At 45.9% G+C, this 24,401-nt stretch overlaps 1 protein-coding gene across 3 annotated transcripts in view; it reads right to left on the bottom strand.

Annotated features, from left to right (window-relative positions):
• Positions 1–24,401, bottom strand: part of IPO8 (importin 8) — a 51,299-nt gene extending 26,898 nt beyond the window's left edge. The window contains exons 1-12 of one of the 3 annotated variants that reach the window (XM_077339954.1): positions 24,169–24,401; positions 16,270–16,351; positions 15,863–16,019; positions 14,796–14,900; positions 13,035–13,193; positions 11,725–11,881; positions 7,501–7,590; positions 6,044–6,138; positions 4,567–4,651; positions 2,367–2,501; positions 675–774; positions 137–213 (exon numbers count right to left, since the gene is read on the bottom strand). In XM_077339954.1, coding sequence (XP_077196069.1) covers positions 137–213; positions 675–774; positions 2,367–2,501; positions 4,567–4,651; positions 6,044–6,138; positions 7,501–7,590; positions 11,725–11,881; positions 13,035–13,193; positions 14,796–14,900; positions 15,863–16,019; positions 16,270–16,351; positions 24,169–24,252 — 1,326 coding nt within the window. In that variant the 5' untranslated portion in view covers positions 24,253–24,401. The remainder of the gene's footprint in view (positions 1–136; positions 214–674; positions 775–2,366; positions 2,502–4,566; positions 4,652–6,043; positions 6,139–7,500; positions 7,591–11,724; positions 11,882–13,034; positions 13,194–14,795; positions 14,901–15,862; positions 16,020–16,269; positions 16,352–24,168) is intronic. The other 2 variants (XM_077339955.1, XM_077339956.1) reach the window with 2 other exon arrangements.

The following is a 24,401-nucleotide window of genomic DNA, read 5'->3' as shown; positions in this document are numbered from 1 at the left end:
ACAAGATGAACATTAAAAATGGAAGCCGACAAAGATACAGGGCACAACTGCCTCTGAGGAAAACTTTTTTTTGGAGGGGGGGGGGTTGATACTTTACAATTTGCCATTGCATTTTAAAAGAATGAGAATGAAGTACCTCCTTTCGCTTTTTTGCCGCGGTGTAGAGAAGGATCTGAGCCGCTGTTGTTGGGGATGCATAGTCCTCAAACACATCTAGCAAAGTTTCAGAAGAAATTTGTCACTGGATAACTTAAGCAAGAAAATCACCGTGAAATGTACTGTGCAAGGACAGCTAGACAGTAAGGAGATTTCCAGGTGGTAGCTGGCTGCTTCGGGCTGGAATGGCCACTTTGGCAGCCGAATCACACAACCCTAGGCTCTCCTTGCAGCTAAACAACAAAATTACAGTATAGAGCAGAAGCCGCCAAACTGTGGCTTGCCAGATGTCCATGGACTACAATTATCAAGAGCCCCTGCCAGCGTGGTGGTGGCAGGGGTTCATGGTAATTGTAGTCCATGGACATCTGGCAAGCCACAGGTTGGCCACCCCTGACATACAGACTAACCTCAACAGAGGAAATAAAGCTATTCTTTTTTTCACTAATAAATTCCAGGAACAGAACCACACACCACCACGGACTTGCAAATCATCAGGAACTCCCACAGTCACTCACCAAATTTCATGCGAATGTACTCATAGGGGTCTTCTTGCCAGAGCTCCTCGTCCTCGTCTTTGTAGCACATCAGGGAGAAGATCACCTCTTCACAGAGAGTCTTCCGGAACAGAGCATAAAGAACACCCAGATAACGCACCGGCTGTAAGCAGTTCAGTACTTCCAACAAAAGCCATAAGAAATTATTTTCTGGAATCATAGAATCGTAGAGTTGGAAGGAGCCATGCAGGCCATCTAGTCCAACCCCCTGCTCAACGCAGGATCGGCCTTTTGTTGGTGTTAAAATTTATATTTATTCAGAAAAAGAACACGGAATATAGAAAAGAAAAGGACACTCTTCATTTCATTAACTATGACTATTAAGCTGCTGCATCATAGGATTTTCCCACTGTATCCGTCGTCCCCCTCCCCTCCCCGGGTTCATACATCCATCATTTACAAATGCCTCGTATAAATCAATTATTTCTTTCCATCTCATTAAGCCATAAGACGTTCTGAAGCACTAATAGCTGTTCAGATTGCCTCCGGGCACCACGTGCACCTGAAGGAGTGTGCCTGACCACTGCCTGTCTGCCCACCTGTGCCGCTTTCTAGAAATCTCATGACTGATGGATGGAGCATCCCTAGTATTATTGTTGTTGTTCTTAGTTGCGAAGTCGTGTCCGACCCATCGCGACCCCATGGACAATGATCCTCCAGGCCAGGGGTAGTCAAACTGCGGCCCTCCAGATGTCCATGGACTACAATTCCCCGTGAGCCCCTGCCAGCGAACACTGGCAGGGGCTCATGGGAATTGTAGTCCATGGACATCTGGAGGGCCGCAGTTTGACTACCCCTGCTCCAGGCCTTCCTGTCCTCTACCATTCCCTGGAGTCCATTTAAGCTAACACCGACTGCTTCAGTGACTCCATCTAGCCACCTCATTCTCTGTCATCCCCTTCTTCTTTTGCCTTCAATCACTCCCAGCATCAGGCTCTTCTCCAGGGAGTCCGTCCTTCTCATGAGGTGGCCAAAGTATTTGAGTTTCATCTTCAGGATCTGGCCTACTGAGGAGCAGTCAGGGCTGATCTCCTCTAGGACTGACCGGTTTGTTCGCCTTGCAGTCCAAGGGACCCTAGTATTAGCGCATATTCAAAATGGTTGAAAATAGAATGCCTGGAATATAACGATGATGCCTCTTTCTCAAATTGCTCAACACAACCAGAAATGCGAAGCTAGGACCTCACGTGCATGGTAGATGTGGGGGACAGAAGTGTGTGTGTGGGGGGGATTTTTGCGTTTTTCCAGAAACCCAGCGGTCCAAAGCATCACTTATTCATGGAAATACCGCAATAAAGTGTGACTCAATCGCTAAGAGGTTAATTGACATAACCCAGGCTTATTCAGCCAGGGATTTGTGAAACCCTGGGGTTTCTTGACAGCCCTAGAAGGGTTTCCTGAATGGGTAGGAATTAATTCATTTTTAATATATTTTAAAAAATTGTTAAAAGTTTATCAGCTGATATGACCATATATAGTCATACTGACCCCCTCCCCCCTCCCAAAATAGCCAATGATGGGCCTGGAGTGGGTGGGAAGGGGAGGGTCCCTAGGTGGGCGTGTCCACAGCTATGCTTCCCAATTATATTCTGCATGATCACGCCACTTCTGGGGGCTTCTCATACTAGCACTGATTTGCTGCTTTGCACTGACCTGCATATGTGGTTTCATCTGCTTCCAGGTTATACAGTGATGGACCCCTTGGTTCAGATAGTTTAATGTTTGCTGAAGGACACGTGGAGTGACGTATTCTTTCTGTCTGTATTGGTCCAAGATTTTTAGGAGCACCTGAATAGGTGGGTTAGAGAAAACAACCATCAGATTGCACGGAAGAAGACTTCAAGCAGAAAAGCAGCTACTCAACGCTCTGCCGTTTTAACATCCAAGTCCTGACCCTCGGCGTGCTGTGAGTTGCTCAGAAACACACAAACAATAAAGAAAATGATACTAGGTTCCCTTTAATTAACAACTCACAAGTTATTACAATGAAAGAGCAATTGGAGACAAACTGCAGAATACCAATCACCCAGAGTCGCTTTCATCCTACTGAAAAGCTTGTGCCAGTTGATTTATAGTGGGTAAGAGCAGCAGCTTCTAATCTGGCAAGCTGTATTTGATTCCCTGCTTCTCCACATGAAGCCAGCTGGATGACCTTGGGCTCATCACAGCCCTGATAGTGCTGTTCTCACAGAGCAGTCCCGCCAGGGCTCTCTCAGCCTCACCTACCTCCCAGGGTGTCTGTGGTGGGGAGAGGAAGGGAAGGTGATTGCATGCTACTTTGAGACTCTTTTGGGTAATGAAAAGCAGGATATCAAAACCATCTCTTTGTCTTCTTCTTGTATAAGATAAACAGTTGGACTAACAGGAATTTGTTTCTGGTAAGGGGGAGGGGTCTCTTATTACCCAATTTCCCTTTGCCGCTTACCCCAGACGTGTAATCCCAGAGGACATTAGCTGTATGACACATTAATAACAACAATAACAACAAAAATTATGTTCCACAATATTTCTGGTAAGGCCTAGGAAGAAGAAGAAGAGTTGGTTCTTATATGCCGCTTTTCCCTACCCGAAGGAGACTCAAAGCGGCTTACAGTCGCCTTCCCTTTCCTCTCCCCACAACAGACACCCTGTGAGGTGGGTGAGGCTGAGAGAGCCCTGATATTACTGCTCTGTGAGAACAGCCCTAACATGACTGTGACTAGCCCAAGGTCACCCAGCTGGCTGCATGTGGGAGATGTGGGGGAGTGCAGAATCGAAACCGGCTCGCCAGATTAGAAGGCCGCACTCCTAACCACTACACCAAGCTGGAGGAGCTGGTCTCATGGCTTAATTGCCACTCAGTGCTTAACACCCATTCAGGGCGGCTGTCCTGCCCCCGAGTACCTCCACCACCAACCGGCTTGCCTGTCTGTCCAGTGGCCAGCCAATCGCCTTCCATCCCCCACCCCTGACCACCCCCTCCTCCTTCCACTTCCCTTAGAGGCTGCAGATCCCTGCCAAGCAAGACATGGAGAGTTCCCTAACAGCTGCTTGCAGTCTTTCCAGGTCCTGGGGGAAGGGAAAGGCTGTCCACAGAGCTCTTCCACTCCACCCCCTAATCTAGCGCCTGCTGTATTCTTGAATGCAACAGGCTTTTTCCCTAGAAACAGTAATAATGTACCATCAAATGGCAACCAACTCATGGAGGATCCCTAAAGGGGTTCTCAAGGCAAGAGAGAAGCAGAGGAGATGGTTGGCCCTTGCTTTCCTCTGCACAGCAACCCAGGTCTTCCATGGTGGTCTTCCATCGAAGCACTAACCAACTGAGCTCACCTTTTGAGCTCTGACAAGGTCAAGGCTAGCCTGGGTTACTCAGGCTGCAAAGAGGTCATCTAAGGAACAGCGACGGGTTGCCTCAGGGCAAAATCTCTCACACTTGCCTCCCTTCACCCACCTATGGTCAAGCCAAAGGCAAGAGATGGCACAGTGGGCAGTCATGATATAAAAACAGGACTTGCTGGCAGTCCAAATTCGAGGATGATGGAAGGAAACCTCCACTCCCTCCTCAGTAGCCTTCCTCTAATTTAATAACGAGAATCAACATGTTATCAGTTTGGAATTTGGGGCAAATGACCCACAAATGACCCTTGAGTGCCCAAGGAAGTCTGCTAAGCAATTTCCCAGAGGGTTCTTCTCCGACCGACCTCTCCAAGGATGCTCAGGCTATGTGTCCCTTCCTGATGCAGAAAGACCCTCCCCCCAGTCAAGGAAGGGGAATGCCTGGTTTTTACAATGTCTGTATAAAGGGCAACATCAAGCACTTACTGGGGAACACATATCGAACCCCTTCCCAAAATAAACAAAAAATCTTTACCTGTTGGATTCCAACAGCATAGGTTTTCAAGAAGAACTCGGAAAACTCAAAATATTCCTTCGTGACGTTCCCTGGACTGCCATACCTTTAGGAAAAGGGAGTTCCAGATCAACTAACATTTAGATCAAAAGACAGAATAATTCTTGAGTAATTTATTTCTTTATCATAAGCTCAATACATACATACACAAAAGCTTCTGCTGGGGCTGTGCTGTCCTCCGTGCGCCACTGATGTTTTCTAGCCAGCTCACCCCACATGCCACACCGCTCCCTACACAAATTTCTCAAGATGCATAGCTGAATTTAGGACAAAAGGGATGCTAAATGCACACATCAAAGGCCCTGCTTTTCTGAAGAAGGCTGACCAAAGGCAGACCTTTTAGAGAAATGGTGTCTTGTTAAAACCTAGATGGCATGAAATGCTAGAGAAAGAGGAACCAGCCTTTTGACTGCGGAGGGACTATGAAATATTTTTTAGGGTCCATAGAACCCCAGAAGCAGTGGCATGCCCTTTCAGAGAAATGGGCTTGGAAGTAAGATGTGGGGGCCAGCCAGTTGATAAATCATGGCAAAAGAAACTAGGCTGGCAGAGCAGCAGGGGAAAAGGGCTCCGTAGAATCATACTGTTGGAATGGGTCATACAGGTAATCTAGTCCAACCCCCTGCTCAATGCAGGATCAGCCTAAAGCATCCAGGATAAGTCTCTGTCCAGGCCACTGCTTAAAGACTACCAGTGAGGGGGAGTTCACCACCTCCTTAGGCAGCCGATTCCATTGCTGAACTACTCTGACTATGAACATTTTTTCCTGATAAAATGCCAATATCATTCTACAAGTAGTTTAAACCCATTACTATGAGTCCTCTCCTCTGCTGCCAACAGGAACTGCTCCCTGCCCTCCTCCAAGTGAACAATTTTTCAAATTCTTCAAGAGAGCCATCATGTCCCCTCTCAAACTCCTCTTCTCCAGGCTGAACATTCCCAAATACCTCAGCCTTTCCTCACAGGGCTTGGTCCCCAGGCCCCGGATCATCCTCATCGCTCTCCTCCATACCCTCTCAATTCTGTCCACGTCCTATTTGATGTGGGACACATCTGGCGCACCTTGTCAAATGGAAATGTAGACGGATGTGATGTTCATTGTCCCACCCACGAAGTGTGCCAGGAGACAGAGGGCCCAGCCAGCACCTGTGCCAGCCCCTGGGACCTGGGCAGCCTCTGCACAACCTGTGAGGGCCAAGGCAGCGGCTGCCCCACCCCCAAGATGTTCACGGCAGCTGCATGAGCCCTGAGGGCCTGGGTAGCTGCTGTCTGAGCCATGGGGGCCAAGGTGGTGGTGGAGGACCAGGTAAGTAGGAGGGGGGAGGGAGTGTGCGTGTATTCTCGCGTGCAAGCGTATACCTGCGCGTTAAACATGAACAAGTTCACAGGGAGACAAAACAGAGTTTAGAAACTCTGTTTCTCGTTCCCGGCATGTTACCTTTCAAAAAGGCGAGTGACGATCCTCAAAGCCCACTTCTTGCATTTCCACCACACCAGTTCTGGTCGGTCATCTTCATCAATCTGCAGAGTTTCCTGTTCAAATGAAATTACTATCAGCCGGCAAGCACACCAATTTTAAAAAGTTAACATGAAACACATCCTAAAATAAGACCCTGCTTACCTTTCCCATACAAGTTTTCATCAAACCAAACAGTATACTAAAACTGGTCCTTAAAAAAAAATGCCTAATCCATTTTATGTTTATATACAAGAATACAAAGATGGGGGTATGCATTTTCATTTAGTAAAATAGATTTTTTTAAAATTCAGCAATCATGGAAAAGTGAAACATTATTCGAATCAAGGACATTCTAGCAAAGCAACAACTTTCTCCTAACGTCTGGCGAGTTTTAACTCGTCTCCCTTAATACTAGTAGGAGTATTTCGCTTAGAATCATAGAATCATAGAGTTGGAAGGGGCTACACAGGCCATCTAGTCCAACCCCCTGCTCAACGCAGGATCAGCCCTAAGCATCCTAAAGCTTAATGGAGCTCTGGTTTCAAGAGTCTCTCATGGCTGCAGCCAAAGCTTCATGCTTTAAGAACTTGATTGCTCTCTTTAAGTATTGCTCTAAGTATGTGAAAGGTTGCCACTTGGAGGAGGACAGGGAGCAGTTCCTGTTGGCAGCAGAGGAGAGGACCCCCAGTCATAGCTTTAAACTGTGTCTAGAATGGTACCAGCTAGATATCAGGTAAAAAAAAAAATTCACAGTCAATGAGCTCCCCCTCACTGGCAGTCTTTAAGCAGTGGCCAGATGAGAGACGCTTTAGGTGGATCTTGCAGTGAGCAGGGAGGTGGATTGGATGGCCTGTGTGGCCCCTTCCAACTCTATGATTCTAACTCTTGGGAAGAAGGCCTCAGAATTTCACTAGCAGATGCATTCAGCAATGCTCACGCTCCGGGGATGACCCAACAATGTGGGTCCTGCAGCCTGTCTTTGGGAGATGTCAAAGCAGGCATACCTCTGGCCTGTGCAACACTGAAGCTTCTCTGGTACATCCTCACAGACCCTGCCTCAAAAATATGAGCCTCTGCTTGAGCCAGGATCCTTTAAGCCCAAGGCTGGGACCAGGGCCAATGAGCTGAAGGGGTCACTTGAACTTCAGAACCTCCTAGAAGCTCTAAAGGGAACAGGGGTATGTAACCCCACCCCTGACTCTGGCAACCTCAACAGCAGCAGCAGCAGCAGGAGGAAGAGGAGGAGGAGGAGGAGGAGGAGCACTCGGTATTTTTTTGGCTCACTGAAAGATGCTAGCCCGACATAGTGGTGGCCACTCATGACAAAGGAGCGCCCTCTCTGGTGGAGCGCTGCCCCTGCAACAGAAGCACCAATACACTCCTTGCACGAACCAACCGCTAAAGAAGTTCACATTAGCCCAAAGAGTAAACCTTACGGCAGGCACGTTTCTGTCGATGACCGTCCGGAAAATCTCCATCCACTGAGTCATGGTTTGGTTATTCACCAGCTGAAGCGGCAGGGCATACTGGGAAAAAGAAGGGGAGGAGAGAAAGAAAGATGTTGGTTGGATACAAAAACAGCAAAGATCTCTCGTCTTTCGGAAAACGCCACTCCCAGAATGTACAGCTTGCGCTTTGTCCCAGAAGGGGAAAAAAATTAGTGTCATCATCAGTGGGAAGGTGCAGAATGTGTCACGGTGCTCCATGGAACATGACATCCATAGTGCTGCCTTTCTTACTGTTAATTCCGGCAGACATTGAGAGGTGATCCTGGATGCCTCTTTATCGATGGAGGCACGACCAAAACGACCAGTACTGTCTCCACCCCATTGGCGGGTTAGAAGCCTGACTGGTATGGGTTGAGCACCAAAGCTTCCTCCAAGTATGCCAGCAGCTATTCCACGGCAGCCCTTTAAACAAAAGGTAGTCAACCTGTGGTCATCCAGATGTTCATGGACTACAATTCCCATGAGCCCCTGCCAGCATGTGCCGGCAGGGGCTCATGGGAATTGTAGTCCATGAACATCTGGAGGACCACAGGTTGATTACCCCGGCTTTAAACCACCTTACCCAGAAACACAAGATGCGAGACTGGGCGGTAGCTGGCTGAGTCCCATGGATCCAGCGATGTTTATCCCCCCAGTACTTACTTACTTACTTACTTACTTACTTACTTACTTACTTACTTACTTACTAAATAAATAAATAAATAAATAGAATTGTGGGACCAACTTCACTCATTCATTCATATGACTGCCTCTTTCGGCACAACTGTCCCAGGGCAGTCATAGAAATCCAATATTAAATGAATAATGTACAAAACATAATAAAAAATGATGCACAAACATAATAAAACCACGTTGCATTAAAAACATTAAAATCTATCAAATCACTGTAGCTGCCCGGTGTCAACTGAACTGCTCCCTTCTGGTCCAGGACGGGAGAGGATGTTGGAGGAGGGCCCTAGGTGGGATAATCACCATTCTGTGATTGTCCCACACTGAAACATTAAGGGCTTCTTTCTTTAAGGAGAAAGACACAGCAGTCACAGAGAGAAATCCAGAAATATCAGAAAGGAAAGTAGGAGGAGGGTAATTGGTGCAATGCACCAAAGTAATACAAAGCAAACGCAAAAAGCTGCTCCTTTTACTCAGTCCGTCATTTCTGAGGTTGGCCAGCAAATGAAATTTGTGGAGTCAAACATGCCACAGATTTCATGTGATTAAAAGCTGCACTGCGATGTGAAGGTCCAAGAGTCTGCTGTTTCTGTGCAAAAAGAGAGTTTATTCCAGAAGCTTAACAGCACCACCAACTGCGGTCGTCAGCTCTTGCTTGCTGTTGCAACCCCAGGATCATTGAATGCTTCTCATCCTAAGTCAGGGCCTTCTCAGTGGTGGCCCTCACTTTGCTGAATGGCCCGCCCAAAGAGATCCTGAAGACTGTGTCTCTAATGATTTTCAGAAAAGGAGGTCAAGCAGTCCTTATCAGAGATTACTTCAGCATAGGGAAGGGCAACTGTTAAATATGGAACGTGGATTCTCCAATTATGTATTTGGGACAGGCTAAGTTGAATTCCTGCAAAGGGGGCCACATGAAGGCAAAACGAAGAAGAAACAAAGACGTTTTTCCGACTTTTTAAAATAATGTACTAAATATATTTTTATGTTTCGCGTGAAAGCTGAGGAAGCTGGACGGGAAACCTCAAGATGGCGCCATAAAGAAAGCTGGACTTCAGTTCAGCTCTTAAGCCATGCCGAGGGTCAGGGGCTTATGCACCTGGCTGACCTGAACAGATACGCAAATCTGGTCACCGGTCGCCCCAGGAACCGGGAACGGTGACCTGAGGGTCCTACAGATCCGTAGGGAGAAGCAAGACCTCCCTGGATTAATAGCGGCTTGAGCTCAAGGTCAAGATGGCGTCTTTGTCGCAAACAACTTTACAAGCTTGAAACGACCAGCCGACCTCACATTCTTCCCAGACCATCATTTACCAGATCGATAGGAGCAGAAGCTGACAGAAGCTGGAACCTACAACAGTAAGAATTGAAAGCTTTCTGGCTTTTCTCTCTCTCCTCTCACAAGCTCTTCCCTCCCCCCCCCTCAACCAATTTACAAGCAAATTCCTTCTTTCCCCGAGTGAGAGACTCCCAGCTAATTACACCCATTAACCAAACAAAGAGAGTGCTTTGAAGATTTATGGGTGAACGTTCAGTGGGAGAATTTGACTTGATACGGAGATCGACAAACTGATAATTTGGGATCGCTCGTGCTCCCGCGAGACCTCACGAGACTTTCTGTTTATAGTTTGTGACTGCCTAGAACTATGGAAGAATTAACAAAGGCACAGCTTTTCCATTTGTTATGCAAAGGAAACTCAGAGATACTGAAAGCAGTCAATAAGCTGGAAAAGGAAATTCGTGGGACTAAGGGGGAGTTTTTGGATGGAGCCCAAGATCCGGAGAGACCAGCTGATGACGCAGCTCAGCCAACAGTAAATCAAGTGAAACTTCAGGAGGGAGAGAGTGCCAGAGATGTAAAAACCCAAAGTATCTTTAAAGAACCCGGGAAAACAGATTCATGGAAGGAAAGTACCAAAAACCTGGAAGTCTATTCAGAGCAGGAAATGATTTGGATCAGCAAAATAAAAAGAGTCTATTCAAAAGCGACAGCAATTAGGAAGCTATCAGGAGATATTTCTGTGCGACCAGAGGAAGAGATCCAGATTGACAAAGGATTCAGAGCCCCCTCAAAGGCGATTACAAGCAAGAATCAAGCAAGAGATTTATCTGGCCCTGACAGAAGAACAATCAGAAACACTCTACTATGGAAAAAAATACAATTTCATTTTCTGCGACCACCTGAAAGATGAGCTGAACAATGGAGTATTCTCCTGGCTTCTTGTGAGAAAAAAAAAAAAAGCAGTAGCAATCTTTAGGACAGGTCTAATATATGAAGGGAACTGACTTTATATCACTTAAGACAGTAATAGAATATATCCTTATAATAGATTATACCTTCCTATGTATCAACTACTACTTTGTTAAGAAAGATGGTAATAACTCTTAGATCAGGATTAATATGCGATGGGAATTGAATATGTATGTTAATATGTATGCCAAAAGAGGATGACAAACCATATTTTATAGGCATTAACAAGACAACAGTAGTAATTCTTGGGTTAGGGCCAACTTATGAAGGAGATTGACCTAATATCATTTAAGATAATAACAGAATGTATTCCTATAACAGATCTCATATGTATTAACAATCACTTGGCTAAGAAATATGGTAAAAACTTCTAGACTAGGAATAATATGTGATGAGAACTAGATATCTATGTTAAAAGAGATGGCAAACCATATCAACTGGTCGTTTTCTCCTTACAACTTCTCTGTAAATGCTTTATATAATAATAAACAATAAAATTATTATAAAAAAAAAAAAAAAAAGCTGAGGAAGCTGCATGCAAAACGCAGAGAGGCTGTTCAATTATTAAAGACTGTTGTCCTTGTGCGTCATTGATTCCTTCTTAAGTTTTAATTCCTGCCAATATCATCATTATTTAGTTGCAAATTGGGAAGGGGGAAAAGAATTCCAGAGGGAATTTATGTTACTATGTGATCTTAGAATGTTATTTCTTAGTTGGTTTTTTAATTTAAAATTGCCACTCTAGAAATACTTATAAAATAAGGCCTTTTAAAAATAGTTTTAAAACACAAGCATGTCAGGTGTTTTCTCCGCACAGGCAACATTAACAACGGGATTAGACAGATTCATGAAGAATTGGGTTTGTTAGTGGCTATTAAAGGGCACCTTTATATTCAGAGGCAGTAAAACTCCCAGTCCCAAGAGGCAGCATCAAGGAAAGGCCCTCACCTCTCTGCCCTGTTGGTGGCCCTTCAGAGAAAGTGCCTGGCAACCGTATGAGATGGGGTGGTGCAACAGACAGACCACTGGCCTGATCTATCAGGATTCTCCCTATGTTCTTTTCTCAGATGCGCTGGTGTGTGTGCTTGAGGCCACCATCTTAAGCATGCTTTTTTGAAAGAATGAAATTAAGGAAGCACTTCAAAGCAGAAACACAGGACAGAAGTCTAGGAGGATTTTTCCTGGCCATTTCCCCATAACGTAAGAATGACATTGCTTCAGGAACAAAATACCTGGACGAGGGCGTAGAAAATTTTTAAGATCTGCTTTTGGAGGAGCACTGAGTAATGGGAGTTGTCAGGAAGGAGCTGGATCATCTGCTGCTGAATCCGAGGCAAGAATATCTGCATGGCGGCAATCAGGGGATCTCGTTCCTCGGCTTTCTTGTACCTGCAGAAGGAGCCAGGCCCAGAACAGTCAGCAAGCATAGCCGTGCTCTTACCTGAATTATTCTGTTTGCAGTAAGACTTCCGTCACCCCCTGGCTCCTGGCCCTTCGTAAGAACCCACAGCACAACCATCAGATCCAAAACAAAAGGGGGGAAACACAGGCTACTTGGGGCACAAACTACGGTTCACAGGGCCACATGGCACCAAACCCCCTCTAAAACATCGAGCAATTTGCGTGAACTTCAGCTGGAGAATTTTAGAACCTTTTTTTTTTCACCCTTCTCCCATATCAGGCCCATTCTTTTAAAGGCATCTCCATTTCCAGGTACGAGCATCGAAAGAACACTTCCTACTGCTCACGGAAGGTTACATTTTGACAGAGCAAGCCAGGTTATTCAGCAGCAGCGTGGATCAAAACCAGAGTCCTAGTCACAGGAATTTCATCTTATCTCTTCTGATGAAGACATTATGAAAACGGGATATAATACCGTATTCCTGTCACATGCTGTTCACACAAACAACAACATATATCATTCTCTGTTATGCTGCGGTTTTGTCAAGGATGACGATTAATTTCATTTTACCACAGGTGCATGTTTCTAATGTTAACATATATATGGTTTACATCTTATACATGTAAAGGCAAAGGTAAAGGTATCCCCTGTGCAAGCACCGGGTCACGTCTGACCCTTGGGGTGACACCCTTCAGCGTTTTCATGGCAGACTCAATACGGGGTGGTTTGCCAGTGCCTTCCCCAGTCATTACCATTTTACCCCCCAGCAGCAAGCTGGGTACTCATTTTACCGACCTCGGAAGGATGGAAGGCTGAGTCAACCTTGAGCCAGCTGCTGGGATCGAACTCCCAACCTCATGGGCAGACAGCTTCAGACAGCATTTCTGCTGCCTTACCACTCTGCGCCACAAGAGGCTCTTATACATGTAGCTTTTTATAATAATGTATACAGTGGGATGCTCGTTAGCATTTTGGATTTCAATGGAAAAAGCATACATGAATGGCTTTTGGGCCTCTCAACTATTTCTACTTCCTGAGCGAATGGGTGGATTCCACCCCCCAGGAAAGCAATCATATCAAAGGCCCAGAAGCGTCCCAACCACGCCCCCCTGCACTTGCTGCAAGGGAAGATCTACTTACTCATAGGTCTTCACTAACTGGTAGAGGCACAGTAGACTTCCCAACCAGCTCCCACTGTTGGGAGACTGCAGGTAATAGCCTATCTTGTCTACCACTGCCGTCCAATGTCCTGGGAAATCATGCTTGATAATAGCACGGAGGCACATGGTCAGCTGGGCCCTGAAAAGTTGGGGAAGAAGAGGAGAGAAAGGAGAAGAGTCAAAAAGAAACACAATCTCCTGGCACGTGGGATGGGAGGCGAACGCTTTAAGCTGGCGTGAGGTTTGCTCCTTAACAAATGTCTCTGGCCAACTAAAAGCCAAACCGAACCAAAAAGGCGGATCAGAAACCTTTCACCAAGGTAAAGGTCTGGAGTTACACCTGTGGGTTAACGAAACCGTGATCCGTCACAACTACGAAAGTCAAGATGCCGACTCTTTTTCAAAAAGAGAGGAAAGCTAGTAAAGATCCTAAGCTTTAGTGTAGGCCTTCATGGGATTTCTCCACAGCCCTGGAAAGGTATCCTGAATGGGCGATAGTTAATCAATTTTTAAAATATATTTAAAATATATTTTAAAAATTGGTTAAAGTTTTTTTTGGATGATATGACCATATATGGTAGGGGTAGTCAAACTGCGGCCCTCCAGATGTCCGTGGACTACAATTCCCCGTGAGCCCGTGCCAGCAAACGCTGGCAGGGGCTCATGGGAATTGTAGTCCATGGACATCTGGAGGGCCGCCGTTTGACTACCCCTGCCAGATAAGGTCATGTTGGACCACGCCCCCATGGCCAATGATTGGCCTGGAGAGAGTGGGAAGGGGAGGGCCCCCGGGTGGGCATGCCCACAGCTCCACTTCCCAATTATATTCTGCACAATTGCACCACTCCTGGGGTTTCTCAAAGGCTGAAGGGCATTTCAGGGGTTTCTTAATGATAAAAATAAGTTGAGAAAGGCTGCTTTAGTAAAACAGCAGAGAAACTAGAGGCAGGGAGAGAATAAAATGACAGCAAAAATGAAGATCCACCCCCCACCCCCACCCCCCGTGGTTGGGAAAGAAAGGATTATAGGCAAGGGCCTTTCAGTTCATCACTCTTGTGATGGATAATCCTGGGCTGACTTGGACAGTCTTCCCCCCCAAATAGAGAAGAAATCATGCCTGCTGGAGAGTGAGACTGCACCTTCCTTCACTAATTGCCAGGTCCACTTGTCCTGCCCGAATGCATTCATATCTGCATATAAAATTCAGCACACATAGGCCCAGACAGCAACAGTTCAAGATCCTATGTGGGACGGAGACATAGAGGTTCAGGTAGGCCTGCCTTGCTCAACTTTTTTATCATTGAGAAATCCCGGGAACATTCTTCAGCCTCCAAGAAATCACAGAAGCGGTGCAATCATGCAAAACATGGTTGGGAAAGAAGGCTGTCTACAGGCCTACCCAGGGTCCCTCCCCTTCCCACCCCACCCCCAGGACCATCAGTGGCCATATGGTCATATCACCCGATGAATGTTTAACAAATTTTTAAAATACATAAAAAATCAATTAATCCCCACCTGTTCGGGAAACCCTTCCAGGGCCGTCAAGAAACCCCAGGGTTTCATGAAACCTTGGCTGAGAAAGCTTGAGGTAGGCCCTATTAAAACGTGACACCCATGTGTGGACATTTGGCAGGTACAATGTCATTCCCACCACCACACCGAGCCTCCGTGCTGGAAACCGATAACCTCAACCAACTCTCAGCTAAGAGAGCCATTTAAATTCCTATTTCCTTACCCTTACCAGGGAAACAAACCTTCTTCACTCTTGCAAGAGGGCCATAACATTCCCTGAGCGTTTCTCTTTGGCCTTCCTCTGTGTAATTCCAAGCAGGTCTGCATCATTACGCTGTAGCAGCAAAATGAAACGGGAGCCCAATGGTACCTTAAAGACTAACAGCCCTTCTTCCAGCAGGAGTTTTCACGATTCGGAGCCCACGTCTCCTCTGCATGGTGCCCCACAGCGACATAGGCACAGAGGGTGATGGCCATCCCCTGGAAAGGGTTCACCTGGAAACCTCTCGTTAAGAATTATTGCAAATTTCAGGACTGACTCTAATGCTTTTCGTTCTTGTTACGTGATCCTTTCGGTTGTATTCGCTGCCGGGTTGTTCTTGCCGTCATTTTGCTTCTCCCCCACCCCCCTGTCCCTCTCTAGTTATAACCGGGGTCTCTCTGATCAAGGGGGCCACGGTCTCCTCCCACATCTCTGCCACGGGAGCCAGGCCTTTATGCGAGTCCCAGCTGGTGGCCAAGAAAACACTGGAAACGTGGGGGGAAAGATAAGGAAGGAGTCGGAAAGTTTCCTTTTGCAGCTTTGCTTTTACAGAAAGTTACGCCTTCAAAGGGGAACCGGCGTTTAGAATGAACCTTGCTCTGCTGAAGTTGAGAAGCGAAACGTTTCAAAAGTCCCCATTTCCAGTAGCGGAGTACACCTTCCAACAGTCAGTAGGTAGGACATGCCACAGACAGCCTGACATTATTCTCCCCCCACACCATCCCATAAGAAATTCCTGAATCTCACTGACCCCTTTTTATTTGAATGAATGAATGAATGAATGAATGAATGAATGAATGAATGAATGAATGAATGAATGAATGAATGAATGAATGAATGAATGAATGAATGAATGAATGAACCAAGCCCAGCACTTTGCATCATCAATCCTCATAGGCTGCCAAGTCTCTCTGTCTCCTTCAAAACCAAAGAAGCCCCGCCTCACTTCCTGGGAAAAGTTCCACTTCTAGAACAATATCTTGCAGAATAAAACTTATCTGACCTGCTGCCGCCCTTCCCTGAGCCTCGCCTACCTCACTAAGTCTGGAGAGCGAATAATTCCTTCCACAATGTTATCCCGGATCTGCTGCCGATCATTTTCGTGAATGTTGAATGGAAATACCACTTCTCCGGGCGGCGGCTCCCGATCCGGCCAGTACTGCGTCACCATGTTCTTCAGATAAATGGCAGCTGAATTCCAGAAAATGACGAAAAATTCAGACTGAGCAGTGTGAGAAAGGTTGCTTAAGCTGGCTAAATGGTAAAGCAAGTGCAGCCGTGATCTGGGAAGGAAGACCCAGTTCTGGGAACCCCCGTGTGGCATTCGGCATGCCAGTTACAAGCACCTCCCTCGTGGCAGAGCCCTACGTATGGCCAATGGCCAAGGCAAATCCCTCATGCCCAACATGCAGAAGTAAATGGTGGCAGAACCTTTGCTCACCTGCTTGTCGCACTGGGAACTCCACTTGATCGGAAACAATTATTTGTAGCAGGCTAGGAGCAAAGTTGATGATCTTGTAGGACTGGAAAATCACACCAAGAGTTAATCAGCAAAGTTGCATTCGCTGTACACATTGAAGCATTATAGCAGCACCGTGAATACGGAACATCCCCTTCCTCCCAAATAAGGCATGTTGTTGCCATGATAAATGTTTCCGGTACCATTAATTTTAAAAGGAAGTTTGTAATTTGCTATCGAGGTCAGGGGAACTTAACATGCTTTCCTTGGACTGGGTTAGATGCAATCGGGATAGTTCCATCCTTGAATTCAGTAGGGTTTGTGCCTGGGCTGTTTTGGGTTTTTTTTTTTTAAAGAATATGATCCTGTGCAGTGGCCCTGATCATATCAGAAGTCTCTCCTCTCTATCCACTTCTGGGCAGTAGCTAATCTCTCAGCTCTACAGTCATGAACATTTACAATAGTGGCTCCAGACTTAAGAACACGCTGTCCAAAAATGTAAGACCCTTGTGGCCATTTCCTGCATTCTGCAGGGGGTGGACTAGATGACCCTGGAGGTTCGCTGCCACTCTATGATTCTATGTTCTTCAGGAAATTCTGCAAAACTGAATTATATAGAATGGGCAGAAAATCCAGCCTTTATTATTATTTTATTATTATTTTATTTTTTTAATTGCTGTGTGATACGGTTGGTACAGTTTTAATTGTGCTGTTTGGGATGTACCTTGAATCTACTGTATTGGTTAACCTCTCTGAGGGAGTGGAGTACAAATGTTTTCAGAAATTAAGTGTTTCCACGTGCAATCTATCCCTAACTTCAAGATTACTTTAAGAAAAATCTACCTTCATTCAACGTTTAGCTTTCTGCAGTATGCAATAATCTCAAGAGATGAAGAAACGACCATATTTCACTCATTTAATTTTAAAAATGGTATTTGATTATTGGTCCCAGTAGTCTTAATGCACACATTTTATAGTGAACACAGAGGTGAGAGATACTTGCAAATTAGGAAATGCCATTACTGAATTAAGAAAGTTACATGCATTTGCTTTGAATTTTTATTTGCCCATTATTCACTTTATTCTGTATATTATTATTATTATTATTTCGATTTATTTCCCACCACTCCCAAATGGCTCGCGGCGGGTTACAATGTCTTAAAAAACCCATTAAAACTCCCATTAAAAGACTTTAAAATGTCACAACATGGCAGCACAATAATAAGATCCCCTTCCTACCCCCCATTCCTAAAAAAAGGGGGGGTGGAGAAGGAGGTCAACGATGTCAAGAAGCCTGGGGGAGAGCAGTCGATGTACCCCAGCAGCCCCAGCCTCAACCATAGACCTGGCGGAAGAGCTCCGTCTTGCAGGCCCTGCGGAACGTTGAAAGATCCCGCAGGGCCCGCAGCTCTCCCGGGAGCTCATTCCACCATTCTGTATAGTGTATAAACTTCAACATGAAGCCTTTTGCTGTCTTCTGTTATTCTTTTCAAAATCTTGGTATAATGGGCAAAAAAACACCTTTAAGTGTTCATATTTTAATATAAACTGTTCCCCACTCCCTTTGTAAAACTTTTTTTCCAAATATCACAAAAACATTCCAACAAGAAGGATTGTGAAGAATGCCTACCATGCAACAAAGCATGCTGCATTTGAAACGTGGCATTTGCTAATGCCCAAATGCACTCTGAGCTCAGGATGGGAATGAACCAAGTCACATGGTTGTCGTTCACAAGCAGAAGTTCAACTTCCACAAACTTTTAGAGCAGTTTGTGCGGTTCACGGATGGAGCGGAACGCAGGGGTTTAAAGGGACTCCGAGATTCTTTAAACTCCTGCTTTCCGTTCCCAGCTAAAGCTGCAAAAACGGCTGAGGGGAGGCTCCCCACCACTCAGCTTTTTGGGGCTGTTTAGTGCAGTCTTTGCCGTCTAGTGCAGAAGACAGGCCATGGCAGGGAGGTGTCCCTCAGCTGGTCTTTTGCAATCCTTTTAAACTTTAAAAGGACTAGAAGACAGCGTAGTAGAGAGTGCCTCCCTGTGGCACATCTGTTTTTCACCTTGTCTTCTGCAGTCCCTTTAAAGTTTAAAGCTGTCTTCCAAGCTTTTTGCAACCCCCCCCCTCAAAGGGATGGTGGCTGAAAATCATGAACAGAAACAAACTGCATTTTCCCACTTCAGTGGGGAAATTTCCCATTTTCCCTTCTCGCAATTCTCACAGCTCCTCAAATATAAGCTAACAGCCCTTTTTATTAGAACTGAAACTCATCTATCGGGTCAAGAGAGCAACTGGGTTCAACATTAGCCCTACTCGTTTGCCCAACTCACAAATTATTGCAATGTAACTGCTGCACTCTCTGCAGCATGCCCGGTAGCCTTCAGCTTGACGTAGCCGACTGGACTGAGTTCACACATCCTGGATCAATTATAGCCCTTCATCTCCCGAGAAGATAATCAGATTGGCACTTATTAGAGGGCTCCAATGCCAGAGAGTTTTGCCAGATTTCCTTGTGCTAGCTGCAACAGCTCCAGAGCCGCGATCTAAACATGAGCACGGAGGAAACCCAAGGCTGCGGGCCAATGAATCAGCACCTGCCACTCATGGATAGCACCCCACAGACTGTAGCTGCTCTCCTCCCGGCTGACTTGCAAGCACTCCCCCGGAACTCTCCAAGTCTATTAGGCTAGAAAACTGAAAGGAAAGCAGATGCAATCAGGAGCTTAGCAAGCGGCTGATGGCTAGGGAAAAGAGCCTTCTGGGCTGCAATTTCACAATAATAATTTACTACTCAAATGCTCTTTACTATTTCTGTGATAAAGCTCTCGAGTTGGGATTAAAGGCTACAGAAACATTAAATGCTACAGAAACACATCCTACATTTCCCGGTGGGAGCTGTTTCAACATCAACAAGGATGAGAAGGCGTCATTCAGAGTCTGACAGTCCCAACGTGTCAAATGTGGAAATATGCGCATTCTCAAGCATTAGAGACCAAGAGTTCCCTTTTTTGACTTTTAAAAATGGGGGGGGGCACTAATGCCTGCAACACACTAAGCTGCCCCAGTTCAAAATGCAGGGCCTATATTGCATGCCTCTGTTCTCTAGAGCAGGGGTAGTCAACCTGTGGTCCTCCAGATGTCCATGGACTACAATTCCCATGAGAATTGTAGTCCATGGACATCTGGAGGACCACAGGTTGACTACCCCTGCTCTAGAGCCCCCCTCCCCAAAAAACACACAGAATATTGCAATCACAGCAGGTACGCTTTAAGAACAAGCTTAAATAAAACGTCTGATCACGTGTATAGGACAAAAATATGACCCAGTGGTCAGGTACCACAGGGTAGCCAGTTTTAAAGGACCATGAGTGAAAAGGCCCTGATCCAAGTTCTACTAAATCTCACCCATGAACTGGAAAGAACTTGGCATCAGAGACACTACGATACTGCCGTTTTTGTGTTATAAACAGAGCCTGGGAAAACATCCAGAGCCCTTTACAGAAATACAATCTGAACGCCAATCCAAACCCACGGCTGGGTGTTGCCTATGGATGGGAAATGGCATCTCTTTATATATGATATATGAAGCCCTTCACAATGAAAAACAGAATTAAAACAATCTGAGATCTGAAGGACAGCTGTGGATTGCTTTAGGCCTGTATCTCCTTAGTGTTACTCAGCCAATTAAAAGTTCTTGAGCCATTGGGTCCCCAGAAGCAATCCGTGCAACCCCTGGCTAGTACAATGGGGGAATCTGGAGCGTAGATGACAGTGGGTGGGGGTGGTCTTTCAGCCCCCCCCAAAAAAAGGGGTGGTTGTGGGGAGAATGAATTAGAAAAGGCAGGTTTGGATAGCTTTTTCAACTGATCCATTTAAAAATCATGTTTCATTTGAAATCCTTTGACAGCCACTCTAACCAAGGCAATGTTATGTAGCCTGATTCCTAGAAGCCACTTAAGCGTCAAATTTCTCGGAGCAGACATGCCCTGGGATTTCTTTTCAGCCCTGATAATGCTTTCCAGCATCAAGTTCAGCCTTTGTTTTATTTATCACAGAAAAAGGGGGTCGATATTTTATCCCTTGTTTGATCTTACATGAAATTTTTATCATATTCTAACCTAGCCCAGTCAGTTTATTTAATAAGGTCATAGAGAAGCAGATTTCCAAGTAACAGATCTTGTATTTAGGAGCTGCCTGTTGAAGGGGAATTCACAAGTACCTCAAGCAAAGCGGGGTGCCATTGTGATTGTGTTTCTTCAAAGAAGACTGCCAACTGACTGTATTTGCTTTCTTACATTGCATGCTAAGGATTACGTTGTTCCCCGTTTCAAAAGCCACATATCGCATATTCTGCATCCAAACTAACCGAAAACAAGGTTGTACCAGCAGAGCATGCTGCATATTTCATTTTTTTCAATCAGATCCAAATGAACCCTGGAACTGTTTTTAGTACCCAGCAGTCGTTGTCTTTTTATGCTGAAGCAGCAGGGCCAAAAGAGACCAATTGTATGCAACTGTCAAACAGAATTTGCTACTTACGGCTCTAAGTTTATTATTTTCCCACTGAGAAACTCGTGAACAATGCTTAATCGGCACAATGGCTCTGCACCAGCTTCTTGTGCAGTGCTTGGATTTTACTGGCATAACAAAAGTTTTTAGAACACAGAGATTCCAGGCAGAGTTCCTGATCCTTCTACTCTCTATGCACATCTTTAAGAGTTTTACAACTCTGTCTGCCCAACTCAGTTGATACAGATGCTAATTATGTTTCCTGCATATGTGGGGGTTTTCCTCTAATTTACAAAGGTCACAACATCTTGCTTAGTTGCCCTGTTTATCATGCAACTATAATCTTGTGATTCAATGTAAATATTTTGCATTCGGAGTTCCAAAGGAGTGGCATGGAAGTCAATGTATAGCAGTGGTTCTCAGCCTTCCTAATGCTGCGACCCTTTTAATACAGTCCCTCATGTTGTGGTGAACCCCAACCATAAAATTATGCAAGTGTATTTTCACAGAAATTAAACTGAAACTGACCAATGGCGTGAAGATCCATTGTTCATGATTGCATATAAATTGTTTTTTCCCCCGGGTTTCTCAGTTCAGTTCTGCCTCTTGTCTCATCTTGCTCTTTTCCGCTGCTCCAGACAGACAAATGCTCTATCTCTATCTACCCCGCAAGGCTGTTGTGTGGATTGCCCTCCCTCCCGGCCAAGCTGCTTGCCCTGTCAAAGGCCCGTTCAACCCCCAAAGGGGTCCTGACCCCCAGGTTGAGAATCACTGATTTATAGGAACTTTTCAATGTTCACCGTGAAATCCAATGCAGCATTACTGTTACTGAAATAGTAATAACTATACATAAAATTGCACCGTAAAGATGCACTTCAATGCATATTTACCTGGAAGCAAGTTCCAGCAGTTTCACACACAGCATGAGAACGTAAGTAACAGCCAAGTTAATAAGCAGCCGTGAAAACTGCTTGCATCATTAATGTAGCCACTAATTTATAACCTCAGTTCCCAGAGGGAAAGTGGTAGCAAAATAGAAAGGGTGGACAATCCGCTTACAGGAACGTCATCACTCTATTTTTAAAAATGATTTTATTTAATGTGGAACCCCAACAAGTATTAGGGACAAACCCAAGACTGTAGGAAAGCAGACTGCCAAAACTGAGAAAGGAGTTCTATGGAATCTTAAAGACTAATATTTAAAGAGATGCATAAAGGGGCAAATTCATCCCAGCTTCATATATACATTGATGGGATCTGAGCTTGCAGCAACAGGCTAAGAAGGGGACCTTGGGGTGATAGTGGATATCCCTATGAAAATGTCAGCCAAGTGTTCAGCTGATGTGAAAATGGCAAATGGCATGCTGGCCATAACGAGAATACAATTAGAACAGGAGCAGACAATAAAATTACCGCTATGCTCTCAGCCTATGGTAAAACCACACTTGGGAGTATTGTGTAAATTTTGGTCACTTTATTTGAAAAAAGAGGGTATGGTAGAGGTTAAAAGGTTCCAAAGGGGGAAAAAAAAGAAACCCAAATGCTCAGGGAACTAGAGCTGTATGAGGATTGGTTAACCCAGGGGTAGTCAACCTGTGGTCCTCCAGATGTCCATGGACTACAATTCCCATAAGCCCCTGCCAGCATTTGCTGGCAGGGGCTAATGGGAATTGTAGTCCATGGACATCTGGAGGACCACAGGTTGACTACCCCTGGGTTAAACCACCTAGGACAGTTTAGGCCAGAAACAGGATGGCTAAGTGGAGGCACAACAAAGGTTTTATAAAATTATATGCATGATGTGGAGAGTGGCCAGGGACAAACTCTTCTCCTTCTCCCATAATACCAGAACCCAGGACGATCCACAGAAAGGAGAGAGATTCAGGACAATCCACAGGAGGTATTTCTTCACACTGTATATAGTTAATCTGTGGAACTTTTCACCTCAGGGTGTGGTCACAGCTGCCACACTGGAAAGCTTTAAAAGGGAAATGGATGTATTCATGGAGGACTAAGCTCTCAACAGCTGCAAATCATGACTGATTGCTATTCCCTCCAGCACCAGAGGTCTCACCCCTCTGCAAACCAGTTGCTAGGAAGCACACATGGTAAGATGAGGCACCTGGTCAGCCCCTGTGTGATTGGAAAACTGGACTTGATGTGCCTTAGGTCTGCCTCAGCATAGCTCTTCGTATGTTCTTATTGCAGCATAACCTTTTGTAGGCGAAAGAAAATCTCATTCTTCAGATGCCTGTTCTCAAGTTTGCAGAAATACAGAACCATATGGTACAGTGATCAGAGCGCTAGGTGAGGACCCAGAAGTCCCAGGTCATTTATTTATTTATTATTGTGATTTCTTGACCGCTATTAGGCAACCAATCACACCCACCCTGGCCTGTGTGCCGTGACAAAAATCTCACTTCTCCAAAATCTTGCTTGAGGCAGCTTTTAAAACTGCAGGGGAGGGGCAGGGAGGGTATCAAGTGGGTACACTTCTTGTAGGAAAAAAAGGGACCATAATGTGAGAGTTATGTATTATTATTCAATTTAATTCCTTTATCAGAACAAACTTAGAGTCTAATGGCACATTTAAGTCCAACAAACTTTTATTTAACATATGAGTTTTTGTGTGCATAAAGATTCATTGCCTCTGGACTCGTGCCTTGAATAAAACCTTGTTGGTCTTCAAGGTGCCACTGGGCTCTAAATTTGTTCTGCTGCTTCAGACCAACATGGCTGCCCACCTGAATCTATTTCTTTATCATACGGCACGTGTCCGGTATGGCCAGAAGATTGTCTGGCAGCCAGGCAGGGGATGCATCTATTTCTTTATCATACAGCATGTTTATAGTATGGCTAGGAGATCCTAGGGTTGTCCGGCAGCCAGGCAGGAGACCTTCAAAGGCGGCTTGCCGTTGCCTGCCTCCAGACCGTGACCCTGGTGCTCCTTGGAGGTCTCCCATCCAAGCACCAACCAGGAACAACCTTCCTTAGCTTAAGAGCTCTACCAAGATCGCGTTACCTGCCCTTATCCACGCCAGGGCATAATGCTTAGAGGCACAGAGAGGCAAGCCCCTTGTGAAGCAGGGGAGCTCACAGGCCCCGCACTCCTAAAAGCCAGGGGGGGGGAATTTCTGCTTACGAGCCTCGTTTCGGCGTCAAGTTTTGGTACCGCTGCAAAAGATGCAACACAACAAAGGACACACATACACACATATATATATGCACATCCTTTAGCAGGAGCAGCGGCACGACCCCCTTCCAGCACCAGCACCCTGGGAAGGCAGGGAAAGCATCCCCCAAAGACCCCCCCAAGAGAGTGGGGAGGGGGCCCCACACGCAAGGCCCCTCCTCCTGCTCCGGGCGAGGGTCCCTCACCTGGTTGAGCTCATTCTCGGCCGCGAGGCGCAGCTTGGGGTCGATGGTGCCCTTGAGCGCCTGGATGATCCTGTTGGGGTCCATGGCCCTCGGCCGGGGCGCGGAGAGGCCGCCTCGCCACCCGCAGGAGCTGCGCCCGCCGCTCCCCCCTTCACCACACAGGAGCCATTCACCGGTTTGCGACAGCGTCGCGCGAGAGAGCTGCTTTACGCCCTTGGCGCCGGTTTGTTCCT

Source organism: Paroedura picta, chromosome 5 (assembly GCF_049243985.1).
Source record: "Paroedura picta isolate Pp20150507F chromosome 5, Ppicta_v3.0, whole genome shotgun sequence".
NCBI classification, from domain to species: Eukaryota; Metazoa; Chordata; class Lepidosauria; order Squamata; family Gekkonidae; genus Paroedura; species Paroedura picta.
The sequence above is the reverse complement of the archived record's forward strand: the minus strand, read 5'-3'. Positions and strand labels throughout refer to the sequence as shown.